General features: G+C 38.7%; 1 protein-coding gene across 4 annotated transcripts in view; it reads right to left on the reverse strand.

The window, feature by feature from the left end:
- LOC126820651 (methionine--tRNA ligase, cytoplasmic) overlaps nucleotides 1–22,232 on the reverse strand; it is a 299,938-nt gene that overhangs the window by 219,317 nt on the left and 58,389 nt on the right. For all 4 annotated transcript variants that reach the window (XM_056101236.1, XM_050548738.2, XM_050548742.2 and 1 more), the window contains exon 5: nucleotides 4,540–4,612. In XM_056101236.1, the coding sequence (XP_055957211.1) occupies nucleotides 4,540–4,612 (73 nt within the window). The remainder of the gene's footprint in view (nucleotides 1–4,539; nucleotides 4,613–22,232) is intronic.

A 22,232-nucleotide genomic window follows, 5' to 3' on the forward strand; every position in this document is an offset into this window, starting at 1 on the left:
GGACTAACGCGTCCGTATTATTAACGAAAATATTTCAACATCCATAACATCGTGGCAGTATATCGTTTTGACATCGATTGTTTATGACAAATAAATACTGTTAATTTTGCATGTAAAATTACACTGAGGCCTGTTATGCGTTACATATAAGCATGAAATGTATTTAGTAGGTTTTATTTGATCTTCAGCGAAAAAGGGTCGTCGTTCTATAATAATAAAAAGAAATAAAGAGTTCGAATTATTAGTTTATTTTCACGTTTTGTCTGACACAATAGACATATTGTTAGCTTCTGACACATGTGTATTAATTCTACAAGCCTTCTGTGTTTATTGCCAGAGATAATCGCACTACCCTTCAACCCAAAATGCTTTCTATAGATCCCATATTATGTAATATAGGATTGGTGCAATACAAATGCTGTTAGTCTTAATTGCGAAGACATTTAAACAAAAGGATTTAATCAGGGTTGGGAGTCGACGTGTATACACGTAAATCAGATGCGTGAGAATTATCATTCGTGGATGTGTTGTCAGTGTGGGAAATACTGTTTTAAGTGTCACTCCACGAGAAAACCATGCAAAATCATGCAAAAGTGATAAGGTGGGGGGTCGGCACTTCGGATCCATATTCACAGGGATTAATCAGTCCGACTAGACTACTCGTTGACCAAAAGGGCCGATCTCAAAAATTAATCATTTGGGAGATATGGCCCTATAACGATTTTCAGCCTATTTTCACCGATTTTGAGTCAAAATTTGGGCATATTTAGAGCTATTTTTCCAGGCCAAAATAGGGACTGTGTGATATACTGATGGTAGGTGATGACAGTATAGGTCTTCAACTATTCAAGCATCATGACCAATTTATGTTGGTCCATGTCTCTGAGACATAGTATGGAAACTACTGATAGGCGTCGCCCATCACCTTGAAACTACCCTATCTTTGAAATTAATTATAGCCGATGGTACGGGTATGGGCAAGATGGGTAAACGATAATTATGTAGAGGGGTACGAGTGCTACCAAAATCAACAATAAAATTTTTGCCCAGTCGTGCCACTAATTGCAGAAAACATTTCAAATTTGTCCTATTTCATGTCCTGAATAGACTGAAATGGGCACTTTCAGGAGTACTCATTAGAGTGTAAATGAAAATTCTGCTGATTTGAATCACCTGGAATGAAAAATCCATGATTCACAGCTCAAACGAACCCGCTCAGGCAAAATCACATCAAGTTGGGATTGGTATCCAGTCTGAAAATCAAAGATGGCGGCGCCCGTGAGCCGGTGTGGATTTTCGCATTTTTTGACCATAAAATGTGGTAAATATGAAGACTATCCGTATGAAACTGCACACATAAGACTAAAGGATTGTAAGAAAGACATCAGAGCACATCTTACGGCTTGTAATGTAGCAGCACGAGACGTACAGTTGGAATGGGAGCTCCTCGCATATCGTTACAGAATTTTCGATACAGAATCAGTTCTTTTGGACTCAAAGACAATATGTCCTGCACATCGGTATAAAATGGGGTTGAGATGGCGTGCACCAAAAGGATGCAAGCATTCTCTCCATGAAATATGTGGAAAAGACAGGAGGCCGTATCGTGGCATAAACATGAAGACCAGTAAAGAAATATATATGACATGGAAGAAAATTATTCCGATTGGATCAGGTTAGTTTTTATTATTTACATCTGCTGCAACTAACGCGGCATGATATTCCAAACGGAACTGAATAATTTCTGGTGATTCGTGAGATTTTTTTCCCCAATAGGTGCTTTTACAAGTAGGTGGAAAAGGTGATTTTGAGATTATGATTATACATTTGATTTTATTAGCTTTTCAGGTAGATCTCATCATTCTTCTCACAAAACTTTTTACAGATTCAAAATCGGATGAAAACTTTTTTTTTTATTGAGGCTCAAAGTTGTGATTTTTGACTTTTCGCGGAAGAAAGGTTTTTCAACACATTGAACATAGTCTTAGTTATAATGGACCAGTTTTATGGAATTCACTTCCAAATAATTTAAACTCATTACATGTTCTCTCAACTTTTAAAAAATCACTGCATAATTATATCCAAAATGTTATATAACTATTCTGTATATTTAAATTTAAACCATTATCGGTTTCTGCATTTGATGTTATTTGGAATGTAAAGAATAGATTTTCATTATTCAGTTTCCTTGTATGTATAATATATGTGTATGTTTGTTTTGTCTATTGTCATTTAAGGGCAAAATTGTAAACAGGCTGCAAAGCCTAATTTTTCACCCTTTTGAAAATAAAGAACTTATTATTATTATTATTAATATGAGTCTAAGGAACTTGGAATACATTTTAGTTTTGGTGTTGAAATGACGTCATAACAAGGCAAAACTACGCGATTTATTTTTGACAAAATTGCTCATTGTATACCATTTTCAATTGCTTGGCGGGCGCACTTACCATGCTCCGATTGTTGATTGTAATAGCATCAAAACGACAATAAAACGAACTTTCAATCGGTCGGGGGTGCTATATTGACAAATCGCCTAAAAAAAAGATTGCGTGAATTGAAGCGTTCAACTTGCAAAAAATGCATGGTATTTCAAAATGCCAACAAAGCACCCCCGACCGATTGAAAGATCGTTCATTTATCTTTCTAATGATATTAGAATGAAAAAATAATATTAATAATGATTTTTTTTTTTTTTTTTTTTTTTTTTTAATGGGGTTTAACGTCCACTCGCCACAAACTAGGTCATTTCGGGACTAACATATGGTTTAATTTTATTTCAATAATTCACTTGCGCGTAGGGGTCTTTAGCAGTGGGAGGAAACCGGAGGACCCGGAGAAAACCCACGAGGTTGGACAGGCGTGGCATGAGCATGATGGGCGCATGTCAATCATCTTTAGTCTATAACTGTGATATATCCACACGTTTTTTTTAATCAGACAAAAATTGTGACCTCTGTAGGGACCACTAGCTAAAAACGCGATTTTTCATACACTCAAGGGCCATAATTCAGGAAGTTACAAACGGATATGTGAAAATATTAAAAGAAACCAAAATCTTTTGGTTATAAACCAATCAATGACAGACCGTATGATACAGAGCGCGCGTGCTATCCATTCGGCCATCCAATGGGTTATAAACATGCATTTCAAGTTTCATCAAAATCGGATCAAAATTGTGACCTCTTTGATATACCAGATGTTTACACTAACTGTGTATGAGGGGCGGCCATTTTGTCCTGCAGTTTCGGTCCGATTTTCAAGAAATTTGAACTCAACCAAAGCTAAAAGATAGGTTGCCAGGCAATGAAACATACGCCCACAGCAGCTATATAGTCCGGGCAGTCAACAAGAGTTGTCGCATATTTTTACTTTTTTTCGGTAATGAAACATTTATAATACATTAAAATCTGATTAAGAGTAACAACTCATTAGAATTTGTTCTGCCCCATGCCAACGTTTAGTATACGAAACTTTAGCTGTTCAAGTCATAAAGATTCATTGAAAATCAATATACTTGTTCGTCTCAAGACCTTAAATTCTGTGTATCAATCTGAAGTCAATCGGATATTAACTTTAGCCTCTAGAGCGTCCACAAGATTTTCAAAGTGATCAAGGGCCATAACTCTGGAAAAAATTATCGGAAATCGCTGAAAATCAATAGGATTCTTCGTCTCATGACCTTAAACGAAACTTTAGCTGTTCAAGTCGTAATGATTCATTGAAAATCAATATACTTGTTCGTTTCAAGACCTTAAATTTCGGTATCAATCTGAATTCAATCGGATATTAACTTTAGCCTCTAGAGCGTCCACAAGATTTTTCAAAGTGATCAAGGGTCATAACTCTGGCAGTAATTATCGGAAATCGCTGAAAATCAATAGGCTTCTTCGTCTCATGGCCTTAAACACTGTATATAAATTTAAAGTCAATGGGATATTAACTTTAGCCTCTAGAGCGTCCACAAGCAATTGTGGACGCCGGACCGACGGACGGACGGGGGCAACGACAATATACGACCACATTTCAATGTGGGCGTATAAAAAGCGATTTTTCGTACAATCAGGGGCCATAATTCAGGAAGTTATGTTCCGATATGCGCGAATATCGAAAGGAACCGAGATCTTTGGGTTATAAGCATACATTTCATGTTTAAACCCAATCGGATAAAAATTGTGACCTCTATAGTGTTCACAAGATGAAAACGTTATTTTTCGTACAATCAGGGACCATAACCCATGAAGTTACAGACCGATACATGCCAATATCGAAACGAACCGAGATCTTTGGGTGGTAAACCTTTATTTCAAGTTTCATTGAAATCGGATAAAAATTGTGACCTGTAGACTGTTCACAAACAATTGTGGACGGACGGACAGGGGCGACGACAATATGCGTTCACATGAAAATGTGGGCGTATAAAAATGACTGACAGTCCAAATTTTGAAGTAGAAGCCCTGTAACACTGGACTAATGACGGACAGACTTGACAACATGCCCTTTGGATGTTTGATCTGATGGACTAAATAGAACACAAACCTTTTAGTAATAATGCCATCATTAAAGGATATACAGTTCCAAATATTGCTACATCAGCTGATGATAATTTATCCTGTTAATAAAACAATTGTACAACATAAAACAATCTACAATAAATATGAATATGTAAATAAATATATATGATCGATGTACTGATAAGTTTAAATCAGTAAAACCCATTTATTTCTATTGTTTGTGTTATCCCCTCTTTGCCAAAACCTTGTGAACACGATAGATGCTTAAGTTTTTAACCCATTTAACCCTAGAGCCAATGAAGATTACATGTAGCTACCAACCCCTAAGCTCATTAAATCAGCAGGGCCCATCTCCCTAAGCCAATTAGTCGATTATTGTTAATCCTAATACCCTCTACAAAATTGCAAATAACTAAAAAAATATTTTCTATAAAAAGAAATGCTCTGTTACAAAAATGTACAGATTGTGGTGTTCTATCCAATGATATAAAATTCAATTGTACAAAGTGGTAATTATATTACTATAAATATTATTGAAAAGTCAGTTCCACTAAAATTATGACTTTTCTCTTTCATAATGGTACAATAATGTGAACAAGTATTCTCTAAGAATTTATTTTTTTTAAAAACATAGAACGCAAATATAGTCTCATGGCAGCAGTGTTCAAAGTAAATATAAATATAATATAACTTTTAAAAAAAAATATCATAAAAACTTCATCGCTATCAGCATTTCTGCGTTCGGATATATGACGGTAATTGTCGTCTTCTTTGCTTCATTGCGTCGAAAATAAAAATATATAGTTGACATCTTCGACAATGTAATATTCCTCTATGTAGCTTGTATCAAATCCTAAAAGTTTTGATTCAATTTAGCTTTGCAAAGTCTAGAATTATTATCCATAAGTTTGGTGGTATCGTCTGTCGGGAAGTGTGTCCAAGATGGCGTCCAACACGCTTGAACTCGGCTTGAGTATACTATTCTTCGCATCATAACGTCCCAAAAAATATATAAATAGTTGATTCCTTCGACATTAAAATCATATTCCGCGATATGTCTGGCATTGAGTAAATCATACAAAATCGGATTCCATTTCACACTCCATATCATAAAATTATCAGCCGTAAGTGACAACGTGAAAATATTGGAATAATGCCAAAGTCATTGACACGGTGTGAATGTTCACAATATACGTCCACATTCCAGCATTGATTGATATGGTACTTTTTAAAATGAAGAGAATGAAATATGAAATGGCTGTAATATAAGAGGCAAAGAAGGCTAGGCGTTGGGTTTGTTTTGCCAAATTTACAGACAAAATACTAACAAAACATGGGTGTGACACTGCCCCAGGAGGTCATGACAAGCACCAAAATAAATAGTTGCTGTCTTTACGGTATAAGGAATAAATATGCCAAGTTCCAAGATGATTCATTCAGAATTGCAGCATGTAGACTATAAATACACAAAATGAGTGTGGCTCTGCCCCGGGGGGTTGGATATGAAACAATACAAATAGGTACCACACTGTTTTTGAAATGACATCAATAGTTGCCGTCCTTTGGGTATAAGGAATAAGTATTCCAAGTTCAAAGATAATCCATTCAGAATTGTGGCCTTCGGGCGCTAAAGGCAAAAATTGGGCGTGGTTCTGCCCCTGGGGGTCGGGGCATTCACCAAAATCAATAGTTGACGCCCTTAAGCTATAAGGAATACATATGCCAAGTACAAAGTTCATCCATTCAGAACTCCAAGCTGTAAACGATAAACACAAAAATTGGGCGTGGCTCTGCCCCTGGGGGTCGGGACACGCAGTTGTCGTCCTTAGGCTATAAGGAATACATATCCCAAGTTCAAAGACAATCCATTAGGAATCGTGGCCTGAAAGCAACTCAAAGAGACACAAAGAAAAAATGAGTGTGGCTTTGTCCCTGGGAGTTGGGCAATCACCAAAAAAAAAAGGGGCATCCTTAGGGTATAAAGAATAGGTATGGAAAGTTTCAAAATGATCTGTTAAGAATTGCGTCCTGTAGATGACAAACAAATAAATACAAGAAATGGGCGTGGCTCTGTCCCAGGGGGTCGGGCATGCACCAAAAACAATAGGGATCATCCTTAGGGAATAAGGAATTTATACGAAATTTTTTCAAGCCAATCGTTTAAGAATTGTCGTCTGTAGGCAACACACAGACACACAAAAAGAAAATGGGCGAGGCTCTGCCCCTGGGGGTTGGGCATGCAGCCCAAACGATAGGGATGTTCCTTAGGGTACAAAGAATAAGTATGCAAAGCTTCATGATGATACATTAAGTAATGCGGCCTGTAGACGACAAACAAACAAATACAAGAAATGGGCGTGGCTCTGCCCCTGGGGGTTGGGCATGCACCCCAAATGATAGGAATGTTCCTTTGGGTACAAAGAATAAGTATGCAAAGTTTCAAGATGATAAGTTAAGAAATGCGGCCTGTAGACGACAAACAAACAAATACAAGAAATGGGCGTTCCTCTGCCCCTGGGGATTGGGCATGCATCAAAAACAATAGGGATCATCCATAGGGTATAAGGAATTCATACAAAATTTTTTCAAGACAATCGATTAAGAATTGTGGCCTGTAGGCGGCACACAGACACACGCACAAACCATTGTTGAATTTAGTAAGCTCTCCCAAGAGAAATGGCATCTACTATCCTACTCGGAAATAGCCCATGCCAGCCTACATCCTCCAAAAAAGCCGATCAAATCATTTAGAAGGCTGATATGTTAGTAGAAATGTTACGATACAAATAATTGGGCTTTCAATGACTGATCTCGACTGAGACATAAATGATATGTCACTTGCAGGATATTCTTTGAACAATTTTTAATCGAAATGGATTCACATTTAAGAACTTTTGCATAAAACGGCTATACAATTTTACAAGATTTAGTCCTGAAGGATCCCAAATTTTTTATATTAATACAACCAGCGGCTGCCAGGCAGGATACGCCCACATTTTCGAGAGATGGATAGAGAACAAGCTAACAAGAAAGTGATTTTTCCTACAATCAAGGGCCATAATTCAGGAAATTACAATTCGATATGTGCAAATATCGAAAAGGAACCGAGATCTCTGGGTTATAAACTTACATTGCAAGTTTCAACAAAATCGGATAAAAATTGTGACCTCTATAGGGTCCACAACCTTGATATACCATATTTTTACGCAATTTGAGAACGAGGGGCGGCCGGGAATATTTTTAATCGAAATGGATTCACATTTAAGAACTTTTGCATCGAACGGCTATACATTTTTATAAGATTTAGTCCTGAAGGATCCACAAATTTTTTATATTAATACAACCAGCGGGTGACAGGCAGGATACGCCCACATTTTCGAGAGATGGATGGAGAACAAACTAACAAGAAAGTGATTTTTCCTACAATCAAGGGCCATAATTCAGGAAATTACAATTCGATATGTGCAAATATCGAAAGGAACCGAGATCTTTGGGTTATAAACTTACATTTCAAGTTTCAACAAAATCGGATAAAAATTGTGACCTCTATAGGGTCCACAACCTTGATATACCATATTTTTACGCAATTTGAGAACGAGGGACGGCCATTTTGTCTGTCAGTTTTGGGACGATTTTTACGAAATTCGAACTCAGCCGTCCTTAGTGTGTAACGGTGATATCATAATACGTTTTTTTAAATCGGATAAAAATTATGACCTCTATAGGGTCCACAAGCTAAAAACGCGATTTATCGAACAATCAGGGGCCATAATTCAGGAAGTTACGGTCTTATATGCGCGAATATCGAAAGGAACCGAGATCTTTGGGTTATAAACTTACATTTCAACGGCTATACAATTTTATAAGATTTAGTCCTGAAGGATCCCAAATTTTTTATATTAATACAACCAGCGGCTGCCAGGCAGGATACGCCCACATTTTCGAGAGATGGATAGAGAACAAGCCAACAAGAAAGTGATTTTTCCTACAATCAAGGGCCATAATTCAGGAAATTACAATTCGATATGTGCAAATATCGAAAGGAACCGAGATCTTTGGGTTATAAACTTACATTTCAAGTTTCAACAAAATCAGATAGAAATTGTGACCTCTATCTCTTTAGGGTCCACAACCTTGATATACCATATTTTTACGCTATTTGAGAACGAAGGGCGGCCATTTTGTCTGTCAGTTTTGGACCGATTTTCACGAAATTCGAACGTAGTCGTCCTTAGGGTGTAACGGTGATATGATAATATGTTTTTTTAAATCGGATAAAAATTATGATGTACCATATTTTTACGCTATTTGAGAAAGAACGGTGCCCATTTTGTTTGTCAATTTTGATCCGATTTTCACGTAATTCGAACGTAGTCGTCCTTAGGGTGTAACGGTGATATGATAATATGTTTTTTTTAAATCAGATAAAAATTATGACCTCTATAGCGTCCACAAGCTTAAAACGCAATTTTTCGTACAATCAGGGGCCATAATCCAGGAAGTTACGTTCTGATATGCACGAATATCAAAAGGAACCGAGATCTTTGGGTTATAAACTTACATTTCAAGCTTCAACAAAATCGGATGAAAATTGTGACCTCTATAGGGTCCACAACCTTGATATACCATATTTTTACCCTATTTAAGAACGAACGGCGGCCATTTTGTCTGTCAATTTTAAGCCTATTGTCACAAAATTTGACCTCAGCTGTCCTTAGGGTGTAACGGTGATATAATAATACGTTTTTTTAAATCGGATAAAAATTATGACCTCTATAGGGTCCACAAGCTAAAAATGCGATTTTTCGTACAATCAGGGGCCATAATTCAGGAAGTAATGGTCCAATATGCGCGAATATCGAAAGGAACCGAGATCTTGGGGTTATAAACTTACATTTCAAGTTTCAACAAAATCGGATAAAAATTGTGACCTCTATAGGGTCCACAACCTTGATATACCATATTTTTACGCTATTTGAGAAAGAACGGCGCCATTTTGTTTGTCAATTTTGATCCGATTTTCACGTAATTCGAACTCAGTCGTCCTTAGGGTGTAACGGTGATATAATAATACGATTTTTTAAATCGGATAAAAATTATGACCTATATAGGGTCCACAAGCTAAAAACGCGATTTTTCGTACAATCAGGGCCATAATTCAGGAAGTTAGGGTCCAATATGCGCGAATATCGAAAGGAACCGAGATCTTTAGGTTATAAACTTACATTTCAAGTTTCAACAAAATCGGATAAAAATTGTGACCTCTATAGGGTCCACAACCTTGATATACCATATTCTTACGATATTTGAGAACGAACGGCGGCCATTTTGTCTGTCAATTTTGGGCCGAATTTCACGAAATTTGAACTCAGTCCTCCTTAGGGTGTAACGGTGATATAATAATACGGGTTTTTAAATCGGATAAAAATTATGACTTCTATAGGGTCCACAAGCTAAAAACGTGATTTTGCGTACAATCAGGGGCCATAATTCAGGAAGTTATGGTCCGATATGCGCGAATATCGAAAGGAACCGAGATCTTTGGGTTATAAACTTACATTACAAGTTTCAACAAAATAGGATAAAAATTGTGACCTCTATAGGGTCCACAAGCTAAAAATGTGATTTTTCGTACAAACAGGGGCCATAATCCATGAAGTTTCGATCCGATACATGCCAATATCGAAATCAGCCGAGATCTTTTGGAGATAAACCTATATTTCATGTTTCGTCAAAATCGGATAAGAATTGTGATCTCTAGAGTGTCCACAAACAAATTGTGGACGGACGGACGGACAGGGGCAACGGCATAATACGTCCACATGAAAATGTGGGCGTATAAAAATGGTCGAAATATTTTCCTAGGGGTACCTACTACCTATTACTGTAGTTCTGGTGTTTTTAACCTGAGAAAGTATACATATGGTTTACTTTCAAATTATCATTTGATAATCGTTAACCAGCGGCTGCCAGGCAGGATACGCCCACATTTTCGAGAGATGGATAGAGAACAAGCTAAAAAGAAAGTGATTTTTCCTACAATCAAGGGCCATAATTCAGGAAATTACAATTCGATATGCGCAAATATCGAAAGGAACCGAGATCTTTGGGTTATAAACTTACATTTCAAGTTTCAACAAAATCGGATAAAAATTGTGACCTCTATAGGGTCCACAACCTTGATATACCATATTTTTACCCTATTTGAGAACGAACGGCGGCCATTTTGTCTGTCAGTTTTGGGCCTATTTTGATGAAATTCAAACTCAGTCGTCCTTAGGGTGTAACGGTGATATAATAATACGTTTTTTTAAATTGGATAAAAACTAGACCTGCAAGCAGCACTGAACCGGCTTTCAGGAATCAGACAGGAAGCATGTCATACAATAGCACATTTATCGAGCTACCAAACGATACTTTAGATGTTTTGATCCGGTCACACCCGACGGTGAAATCCCGATTGTTGCAAGAGCACCGATTTTTTTTACTGTCTTTTTTTTTTAAATATCGAATATTTATTTGACTACTTCCTGTTTACGGATCATTATCGGGATAGATTTAAGTGGTATGGGAACTTAATTTCCTGTACCAGAAGTTTCAGAAAGATCCATTGGACAGTTTTACCTCCCTTATACCATTAGAAGCAGATTTACAGATATAACGATTTTTCGACTTCTTTTCAAAGATTGTGGCCCTTTTGGGCCATTTATACTATATTGAGGCTTTTAAATTTGGATTCACACCATAGACCACCGTTAGGACTCTAAGTAACAGAAGTTTAAGAAAGGAAATAAGAGAAGTTTTCGAAATAAAAGCGCATGAATATGCTCCAAAAAGGAAAATAATAGATTTTCAGCGTTCCATTATATATTGCCTAACCCGCGAATTTTTACCATTTAGATCTCATAAGATTGTCCATTGTTCGAACTATCCAATGACACTTTAGTTGTTTTGATTCGGTGAAATCTGGCGTAGTAATCACTTTTTTCGCAAGATCTCCATTTTTTTAATTTTTACGTTTTTTTTCTCTCAAAATATCCGAAATTTTTTTGACTACTTTCGTTTTTTTTATCATTGTCGGGATAGCTTTAACAAGTTGTTTGGTTACCTTACCTTCTGTACAAGAAGTTTCAGAATAATCCATTCAGCTGTTTTCCAAAGAAAGAAAATTAGAAGATCATTTTCAGTAATCTAATGATTTTTCAACTTTTTTCCAAGATTGAGGCTCTTTTTGGACCACTTATGTTATTTCAATGCTTTTATTGTTGGACTCACGCCATAGCCCACCCATAGGACTCTGCGTTAAAAAAGTTTCAGAAAAATCGGAGTTGTCGTTTTCGAGAAAAAGACGTCTAAAAAGGCTCCAAAAACAGAAAAATACTAGATTTTCGGCGTACCACAATTTATTTTCTAACCATCGAAATCGTACCATTGAGATGCCATATAATAGTCCATTAATGGGGCTATCCAAAGACACTTTACTTCTTTTGGTCCGGTAATATCTGACCGAGAAATCCAGCTTTTCGCAAGAGCGACAATTTTTTAACCTTTTTTTTTCATTTTTTGAATACTTCCGGTATGGAGATTATTGTCGGAATAGTTTTAATAACCAGTTTGGGCAATTAAATAGCGGCAGTGCTCTGTAATGATATATTACATTATCTGATCAGATAAAATGACCTTGAGAAATCCTATGTTCAAAGGTGCCAAAAATGCAAAAATGTCAAAATATCGAAAATTAAATTTCAATAACTCAATACATATTATACATTGTTAGAATCGTAATTAGGTCAGCTATCTGAATGTGTAACCTTTTCATAAAAATCTGATTAAATAATAAAATAATATAGCATTTTCCAAAATTTTACGTTTTTTTTTACTTTTTTCGATTTTCAGTCCCTTTTTTATCCTATTCCAGACATTTCAAAGACTTATTGGATGTTTTCATGCACAAGACTACCGAAAGGACTCTCGATAGAGAAAGTTTAAAAAAAATTGTAGGTTAAGTTTTTGAGATAAAGGCGTCCAAAAACGCTCCAAATTAGAAAATACGTGATTTTCAGCATGCCATATTTTGCTGCCTGTTCATAGTATCCGTATAAATCGGGCATCATACGACAGTCCATTCCTCAGGCCACTCAACAAAAGCTTAATTCGTTTAATCCATTGATACTGAACGGAGAAATTGAGTTTTTCCCCAAAACACCCATTTTTTGCTTTTTTTTTTAGAAATATCTATCATTATTTCGACTACTTCCGGTTTCCGGATCGTTTTTGAAATTGCTTTATGCAGCGGTCTGACTATATAGCTTTATGTTCCACGACTTTCAGAACTATCGATTTATCCTTTCCAAAAATATAAGGGTTGGGAAATGGGCAGAAAATTCGAAAAAAATCGAAAAATAAAGGGCGATAACTCGGAATGAATCTTATATTTCTGGAATCGGATGGTCTTCAGGTATCCAAAAATGTAGGTCAAATTTGACAATTTTGAAAAATGACAAAAATTGTCTCGTAAACAACGTACAGTGGACTCTGTCACATCCGATCTCTGATCACTCCGGATTGCTGTGACATCCGGTATGATTTTCATGTCCCGATTTATTTCCTTATTACTTCAGCCCAAAAATCGCTGGTAAATCTGAATTCTGTATGTTCCGGATTCCGAAATCAATCAGCCGCCCCGTCACATAATTTCCATTGAATCGACACCGTATAATCCGTACTTCAAACGGTGGGTGTGAAGCATCCAATTATCGGTGAGATTAAAACTCAATGGGTGTGAAGCCAGAAAAGATTAACAAGTAATCACCAATCAATTATCGGTGAGATTAAAACTGTGTTGATTACTTTGATCGGTAAAGCAGTGAACTTGAGTTGTTTTAAGGGAGTGGACAAGATCTACCTGCCAGTCATTTGGTCGGCCAATCGCAAAGCTTGGATGACAGGTGCCGTTTACTTTGATTGGCTTGAAAAACTGGACATACGACAGATTATAAATGACAATTGACTAAGACGGGGACGATGAAGAATAAACATTAACGACAGACTTGACCTATTCAAAATTCCTACCATGCCCAACAACAATAAACACTTCGCACAGATTAAGGACGAAAAGATGATCACAACAATTCATTTGTTAGAAGATGTTGCCCAGGACTCCGCCTTACGATATGCTTCCGGTAATCTTAACTAAGCAAACTACTTTAAACGATTACATGCATTGATATTTATAAATATATTGTACGCATGCATTGATATTACATGTAAACGATTTTATGAATATATTGTACGCATGCATTGTTATTGTTAATTATTTAATATAATAAAATTTTGAAAGTACAGAAAAGTTTATCATTTATAAAGGGAATAGCATTCTGGTGATTCGAAGCTACAATATAAAAATACTTCCGGTTTTCGAAGTTACAGTATTTCCGGTTTTGGAGAAAGCTCGGTATTCCGAAACGCTGTGTGATCCGAATTATTGTAACGATCCCGCACGATGTCGGATGTGACAGAGTCATAGATGAATGTTTGAAATTGAAAAATGTGAGATAGCCATTATCTCGGAAAAGATTAGGGGTTTCCAAAAATGTCATTTGTTTGAAAATAGGTAAAGAATTGACGAAACCACGGCCGATTTTCAATTCCGGAAAAAAGTACAAAATTCGGTTACTTCCGGTATGCCCAGAAGTTTTAAAATTGTTTTATCAAGTAGCCACCACATGGTTTCCCAATAGAAAATTTGGTTCCAGATCGATATCTGTTTTCGATCATGGAGAAATAGGCTCCCGCGAAAAAAAAAAATATCGAAAGGAACCGAGATCTTTAGGTTATAAACTTACATTTCAAGTTTCAACGAAATCGGATAAAAATTGTGACCTCTATAGGGCCCACAACCTTGATATAACATATTTTTACGCTATTTGAGAACGAAAGGCGGCCATTTTCTCTGTCAATTTTGATACGATTTTAACGATATTCGAACTCAGTTGTCCTTAGGGTGTAACGGTGATATAATAATACGGTTTTTTAAATCGGATAAAAATTATGACCTCTATAGGGTCCACAAGCTAAAAACGCGATTTTTCGTACAATCAGGGGCCATAATTCAGGAAGTTACTGTCCGATATGCGTGAATATCGAAAGGAACCAAGATCTTTAGGTTATAAACCTACATTTCAAGTTTCAACAAAATCGGATAAAAATTGTGACCTCTATAGGGTCCACAAGCTAAAAACGTGATTTTTCGTAAAAACAGGGGCCATAATCCATGAAGTTTCGATCCGATACATGCCAATATCGAAAGCAGTCAAGATCTTTTGGAGATAAACCTATATTTCAAGTTTCGTCAAAATCAAATAAGAATTGTGACCTGTAGAGTGTCCACAAACAAATTGTGGACGTCCGGACGGACAGGGGCGACGGCATAATACGTCCACATGAAAATGTGGGCGTATAAAAATTGTTTGAGAACTCCAAAATTCATATACTTGGTACTATCGTTTGGTTGAATGTGTAATTCACCATGTACTTTCTCTGGGAGGCACGATCAATCAACGTCTCATTGTTTATCTATAGCATTTATTTATTAGATGGACGGTATAAATCATATGAGAGGCATTTATCAATCAACATTTCGTTTATTAATCTACTGCGTTTATCTATTAGATGAACCATTTAACTTCTCGGGATGCGTTTAGTCAATCTGTTTCATTACAAGCTATGTTATTGTTGGACGGACATATTGATTTTAGCAGGCATAATAAAGGTAAAAACATTATGATCAAGGGCCATAATTCTGGCAGTAATTATCGGAAATCAGTAAACTTATTAGCTTTAAACTCTAGAGCTTCTACATGATTATTCAAAGAGGTCAAGGGCCATAACTCTGGCAGTAATTATCGAAAATCGGTGAAAATCAACAGGCATCTCATGACCTTAAACACTGTGTCCACAGGATTTTTCAAAGGGACATAACTCTGGCAGTAGTTACCAGACATCATTGGAAATCAATAGGCTACTTCGCCTCATGACCTTAAATACTATGTATAATTTTAAAGTCTATCGAATATTAACACAGGACGGGCGAGGGGCAACGACAATATACAAGCACATTTCAATGTGGGCATATAAAAAGCTATTTTTCATACAATGTTTTGTAGATAACTGGGGGTATTTACAAGACAATTTCATACAGATCAAATTATATTTTTGATTGTTTGAAGGTTCAAAGATTCTACAAACTGAAATAAGGGCCTCAACTCTGTAATTTATAGAAATTGTTGAAATTCAACAGGCTTTTTCGTTTCACTAATTCAAATAATGCATATAAATTTCATACAGATCGGGTGATAACTTCTGTTATTCGAACATTCACAAGGTTCAACACTGTAAATCAAGGGCCATAACTACAGAAACGGAAATTATTAAAATTAAATAGGTTTCTTCATCTCACTGATGTTATCAACATATACTAATGTCCAAAAGAAAGTATACACTGTGCATTTTGTGCTGCATCAACCAAAGTCGGTTTTCCATGGTATACGGTATTTGGGTAGAATGTCAATTTGTTTCACATTTTTATTTTGCTTAGAAATGTTGACATTGGACGTAAGAGACAAACTTAGTAATGCTTTATCAAATGTTTTTAATCTAAACAAAACTTAGTCAAACTTTTAGTGTGTATACTTTTTTTTGGACATCAGTATATATCAATTTCAAAACAACCAGATGATAAAAGTAGTCTGTAGAGTGTTCACAAGAAATTGTGCATTGACAGATGTATGTACGTATGGATGGGGGACACGGCAATATACAACCATATTTCCACGTGGGCATATAGAAACATAATTCAGGAAGTTACGTTCGGATATGTGCAATTATCGAAAGCAACCAAGATTTTTGTGATATAAACATAAATTTAACACTAATTGGGTATGAGGGGCGACCATTTTGTTCGGCAGTTTTGGTCCAATTTTCATGACATTCAAACTCAACCAAAATTACGGTGTAACAGTGATATATTTTAACGTGTTTTTAAATCGGATAATAATTGTGTCATCTAGAGGGACCTCAAGCTAGAAACGCGATTTTTCGTACAATCAGGGACCTTAGGTCCACATGAAAATGTGGGCGTATAAAAATCAGGTGTCAACAAAATATTCAAATCCCGTACGTAATAAAAATAGGTTCAGGAGGGAATATTCCCAGGATTAAGCCAGGACAAGGCTAACACCTTTGGAACGAGGATAATTCAAGGATTACCGAGATTGTGATTTTAGGCCTAACATGTGATGTCTCAACCTAGTAAGATGGCGTCGCCTGAAACTATAGCAGCGAGGAGAAGTCGCGGTCAGTGTTATGCACGGGTCAAGAGATTGTTAGGGAGTGCCCGGCAACAGGCTGAAAATCTACGCTTAGCAGCCCCACAGATCGATGCTAGCGAACTTTCCGTCGCAGAGAATCTGGCTGACACTTTAGAAAATGCGATGCAGAAGTATGCCGACTCCGTAATACGATGTCAGGTACTGGAGGACATGACCAACGAACAAGCAACACAGGATGTGCATTCCCACACTGAGTGTGAACTCTCACAACAATCTGATGACGTCATTATAGTGATTCGCTGTCTCCGAGGCCGGTCCCTGAATGTCACACCGTCCCTGGGTCGTTCTCAGCCCGCCGTTGCTCACCAGACACAGAAAACGTTCCAGATCTCGTCATTGAACCCCCTACCTCAGGAATCCACGGTCAAGCATTTCCGTGACTGGCGCAAGACTTGGAACAACAACACAATGATGCAGAGGTTGAATTCTTTTGAACGGGAGGTGCAGGTATACGCACTCGTAACGGCCCTTGGATCTCATGCAAGTCAGATCGTCAAGGTACTCTGTGGAATTGATCTCACGGCTTCTCAGACAACCGTCGAACTCATCTTGGACAAACTCAAGACATACCTCAGGGCCCAAAGAAACATTGCAGTTGACAGAGTAAATTTCCACCAATGAAAGCAAGGTCAAAATGAAACTTTCGACAAATTCCGGTTTGCACTAGCAGAATTGGCTGAAGACGCTGAACTATGCCCACAATGTGTCGATTCCCAGATGGTAACACAAATCATCGTCGGAACCAAGGACGACAAGGCAAAGCGTGACCTTCTCGAGGAGCGAGAATTTCCAACTTTGAAACGAGCAATTGAGATTTGCCAGTCCTCAGAGGCCGCTTCCACGAATCAAGCAACACTCAGCGGCCCTACACTTCACGTCCATAAAGTTAGTCACCGGCAGCGAACTCGTTCACGGGGGCGCAGTCATGCTCGCCCGCCATCGGGCCAATGTGGCAACTGTGGTAACAAAGGGCACCAGGATAGGAATGATTGCCCAGCACATGACAAGGCCTGTGATCACTGTGGCAAACGTGGACATTTTAGGAGCGTTTGTCGATCCGCTGGAAAGCAGCTGAACGATACACCGGCGCCAGCCACCAAGGAGCGTGGTTGGAATGTCGAACGAAACGCTATGGTATCATTCATTTTCTGCAGAAGGATCCACAAAACAAGTGATACATATTGCGAGTTGCCCAAAATTAAACTCAAGTTTTACAACTTACACTCAGGGGAGTTGTATGGAAGCTTGGGGAATATTCTCCCGGACACTGGAGCTGGCGCCAACTTGATGTCAGTTGAACACTACAGAGAACTCGGATTGGATCCAAGAAAACTTGTCAAGACAGATGATGTGATTCTCGCTGCGGCAAGGCTGAATTTGAGCTCGAGTATGGCAATGTCCGCATCCAAGCTACATTTCTGATTTCGGACGAATTCCATGGTACCCTCATCAATTGTCGGGTGTGTCAGGATCTCCGCTTAGTACCAGTGCCTTTTCCTAAACAAATGAGAGTCAACCATGCACTACCACATAATCCGGCAAATGACAAATTGGAGGCTACCAAAACAATGCTTCTTGAAAAATTTGCTGATGTGTTTGATGGTGACAAACCGTTGCGTGCGATGGAATGCACGCCCGTCCACATTGAGCTGACTGATGAAGTCAAACCTTTTCAAGTCAATGGGCCACGCCCTATACCGATTCCCTTAAGAGAGAAACAAAGAAGCTACTCGATGACCTTGGGAAGAAGGGTGTCATTGCTTCAGTCACCGAACCAACTGATTGGCTCCACCCAATGAGCATTCAGACCAAACCTCGTAGTGATTCTCTCAGATTGTGCGTCAACCTTCGACACCTTAACAAGTTTGTCAAGCGACCACATCATCCAGTTCGCACACCACACGATGCCGTTACGGCCATACCCCCAGCAGCAAGATACTTTTCCACATTTGATGCAAAGCATGGTTATTTCCAGGTGCCACTGGATGAGGAGAGCCAGCTACTAACAACATTCTGCACACCTTGGGGAAGGTTCAAACACCTCAGAGCTACAATGGGACTTACTTACTTCTGCTGGAGATGAATATAACCGTCGTACGGATGCAGCACTTGCAGATATTCCCTGCATGGAAAAAATAGTCGACGATGTGCTCTTGTATGGAACCGATCTTGATGAACACCTTGCCCAAGTCAGAGTTTTTCTCTCCAGATGTCGTGCTGCAGGCATTACTTTAAATCCAAACAAAATTCGCCTTGCACAGGACCAGGTCCTTTTCGCAGGTTACATTGTTGGTCGCGAGGGGATTAAGGCCGATCCAGCCAAAATCAGAGCCATCCAAGACTTCCCGAAGCCGAGCAACATTACGGACTTACGATCCCTTCTAGGGCTTGTGGAACAGCTTGCCAGCTTCTCTGCTGATGTATCGGGCACCATGCAACCACTCCACCCACTACTGAAGGCGATATAAGAATTTCGCTGGCTTCCAGAACATGACAGAGCATTCGAAGCAACGAAAGCAACACTTCTGTCACCTCCCGTACTTGCCAACTTCGACCCAAGACACCCTACAGTGTTACAGACAGATGCTTCTCGCACAAAAGGACTTGGCTTGGCCCTCCTGCAACAGGACGAGGAAGGTCATTGGCGTCTAATCGCCGCTCACAGTCGATTCATCACGGCAACGGAAGCACGTTATGCCATGGTCGAGCTCGAATTGTTAGCAGTCAGATGGGGCATGAAGAAATGTCACACTTATCTCTACGGGCTACCTCACTTCACCTTGATTGTTGATCACCTACCTTTAGTGTCAATCCTCGATCATCGACTGTGTTGATAACGCCCGAATTCAACGTTTGAAAGTCGCCACAGCACCATACACTTTCACTACGATATGGAAGAAGGGCAAGGATCATAGAATCCCTGACGCACTCTCCGACGCCCCGGTGGACGAACCCACTGTTGACGATCTAGAAGAGGAAGAAGAGCTTTATTGGTACGTGTGTGCTCTGCAACGTACTGCCGCCATTGCAATTGAGCGGGAAATCAATGATTTACAGGTAGACACGCTAGCCGACCCTATTCTAGAAGAGATCCGGGTTGCAGGAAAACGAGACTCAGAGTACCAGTCTCTACTCAAAGCACTTCACGGTGAAGATAAGGATGTAACTGTAGATGTTGAGTTGCGTCAGTATTCGAAAATACTTGGAGAATCGACAGTCATTAATGGTCTAATTTTAAAGGGACACAGACTATTAATTCCGTGTTCCAAGCGACGAGACGTACTGATGCGCCTGCATTTGTCCCACCAGGGTATCGATTGAACTCTTAGACGTGCCAGACAAACTGTATACTGGCCAGGTCTTACTTCAGACGTTCGGACCACGGCAGAAGTATGCGAGCAATGCCAACTTCACCTCCCAAGTCAAACTCGAGAACCATTGGAACGCGACCCACTACCTCACAGACCATTTGAAGAGATCGCTGCTGATTTCTTTTCTATCAACGGAAACCATTTATTCTGGTTGGCCGGAACTGTTCGAATTGAAAGCGCCACCTACAGCCTCTGCTCTGAAACGATGCTTATGTTCATTGTTCACTTCTGTTGGCTGTCCAACTCGTATCTTTTCCGACGGCGGACCAGTTTGTTGCGGAGGAAACCCAACAATTTTTGCAGCATTGGGGAGTACGTCATCGTCTGTCCACGGCTGAGTATCCTCAATCAAATGGACTCGCAGAATCAGCGGTGAAGCAACTCAAACGTCTCCTTCAGAAAACAGGTGGTCGTGTATCAGAAGATTTCTGCGAAGGTTTACTTGAGCTTAGAAACACGCCAAGGATTGGTGGGAAAAGTCCTGCAGAAATTGTGTACGGTCATCCAATATGTTCACGGGTACCGACTCACTACCGCGCATTTGACGAGAAATGGCTCACGTCTATGGATGAACATGACAGACGCACAGCGGAGGCGATCAACAGAGCGACTGGAGTTTATGATTCACACTCCAAATCCCTCGCTCCGCTGAAGATTGGCACTGAGGTGCACATTCAAAACCCACAGTCCAAACTCTGGGATCGATGTGCTACAATCATCTCCATCGGCAGAAGTCGTGACTACAGATTACGTCTTCCTTCTGGCAGATGCATATGGCGTAATCGCCCCTATCAAGAAGACAGATGAAGAAACTCGAGGATGTGCTGGCACAGATCCTGTACCACCGACGATAGAAGACACTCCAAGATTGGAACCAAGACGGAGCAAACGCGTCAGATTTACTCCAAATCATTTGGATTTGTACAGTATTTAGTGACATTTGTGTTCAACACACCATCATTTATTAAAACTTCAAGGCTCTTGCTATGAAGTCCAAGGGGGGTGTGAGATTAACATTGTGTAGATCTTGGCTGGTCATTTTCATCGATGCCATAATTAAGTATGCACCGGTACTTTTTTCATGTGTTAGATTTGTATATGCACCGTCTTATGTATTATGATTTGTCTCCGCTTGAATAAAGTTGTGAACCGTCGATTTCTTTAATCTTCCTCCAAGCAATCTCAGGTTTCCTCAACCTAACAATGATGTGTCTTCGTTTCTATGACAGCAAATGAATGCAGAACTTCCGAAATAAGAACAGTAATAAAGATAGGAACACCTTGCTATTTTTGTACGCCCACATTCTCGTGTGGATGTATATTGTCGTCGCCCCTGTCTGCCCACAATTTGTTTATGGACACTCCAAAAGTCACAATTTTTATCCATTTTCAAAATAGGTTTATGTTCCTAGATCTCGGTTCCTTTTGATATTGGCATGTATTGGATCGTAACCCAGCAAACACAAAACGTTTTGGTAACATTCGTAATTGGTTCTAATCAGTGATGGGATTTTGCCCGTATATTCCGGACATGTCCGACGCTATTTTCCAAACGTCGTAAATTGTCCGACCAGGAATATGCCGAATCAGACATCAAGACATGGTAAATATTATTCAAAATTCGAAAACTAATAAAGTGTACTGAGTGTATAACTACCACTCAACCCGATTATCGTTGATAATAGGCTGGATTGATTAGGTAATTAAGTGATCAACCTATTTATCGTTTTATACGGTCTATACACATACCTTGATTAACTATTAAAATCTGCCTTGATTGACTGACTTAATTCTTTGTCGGACAATTCATCAATTCAATCCTGAACAGAAGTCATTGCTTCTCCTTTGTCAGACTATATATCAATCCAATAAACTTAATCTATGTGATTAACCCGTGATTTCTCCATTGTCTAACGTTTTAATCTCCTTGATGTCGGCCGTAGACATTAGTCATATAT

The sequence above is a fragment of the Patella vulgata genome, chromosome 5 (genome assembly GCF_932274485.2).
Source record: "Patella vulgata chromosome 5, xgPatVulg1.2, whole genome shotgun sequence".
NCBI classification, from domain to species: Eukaryota; Metazoa; Mollusca; class Gastropoda; family Patellidae; genus Patella; species Patella vulgata.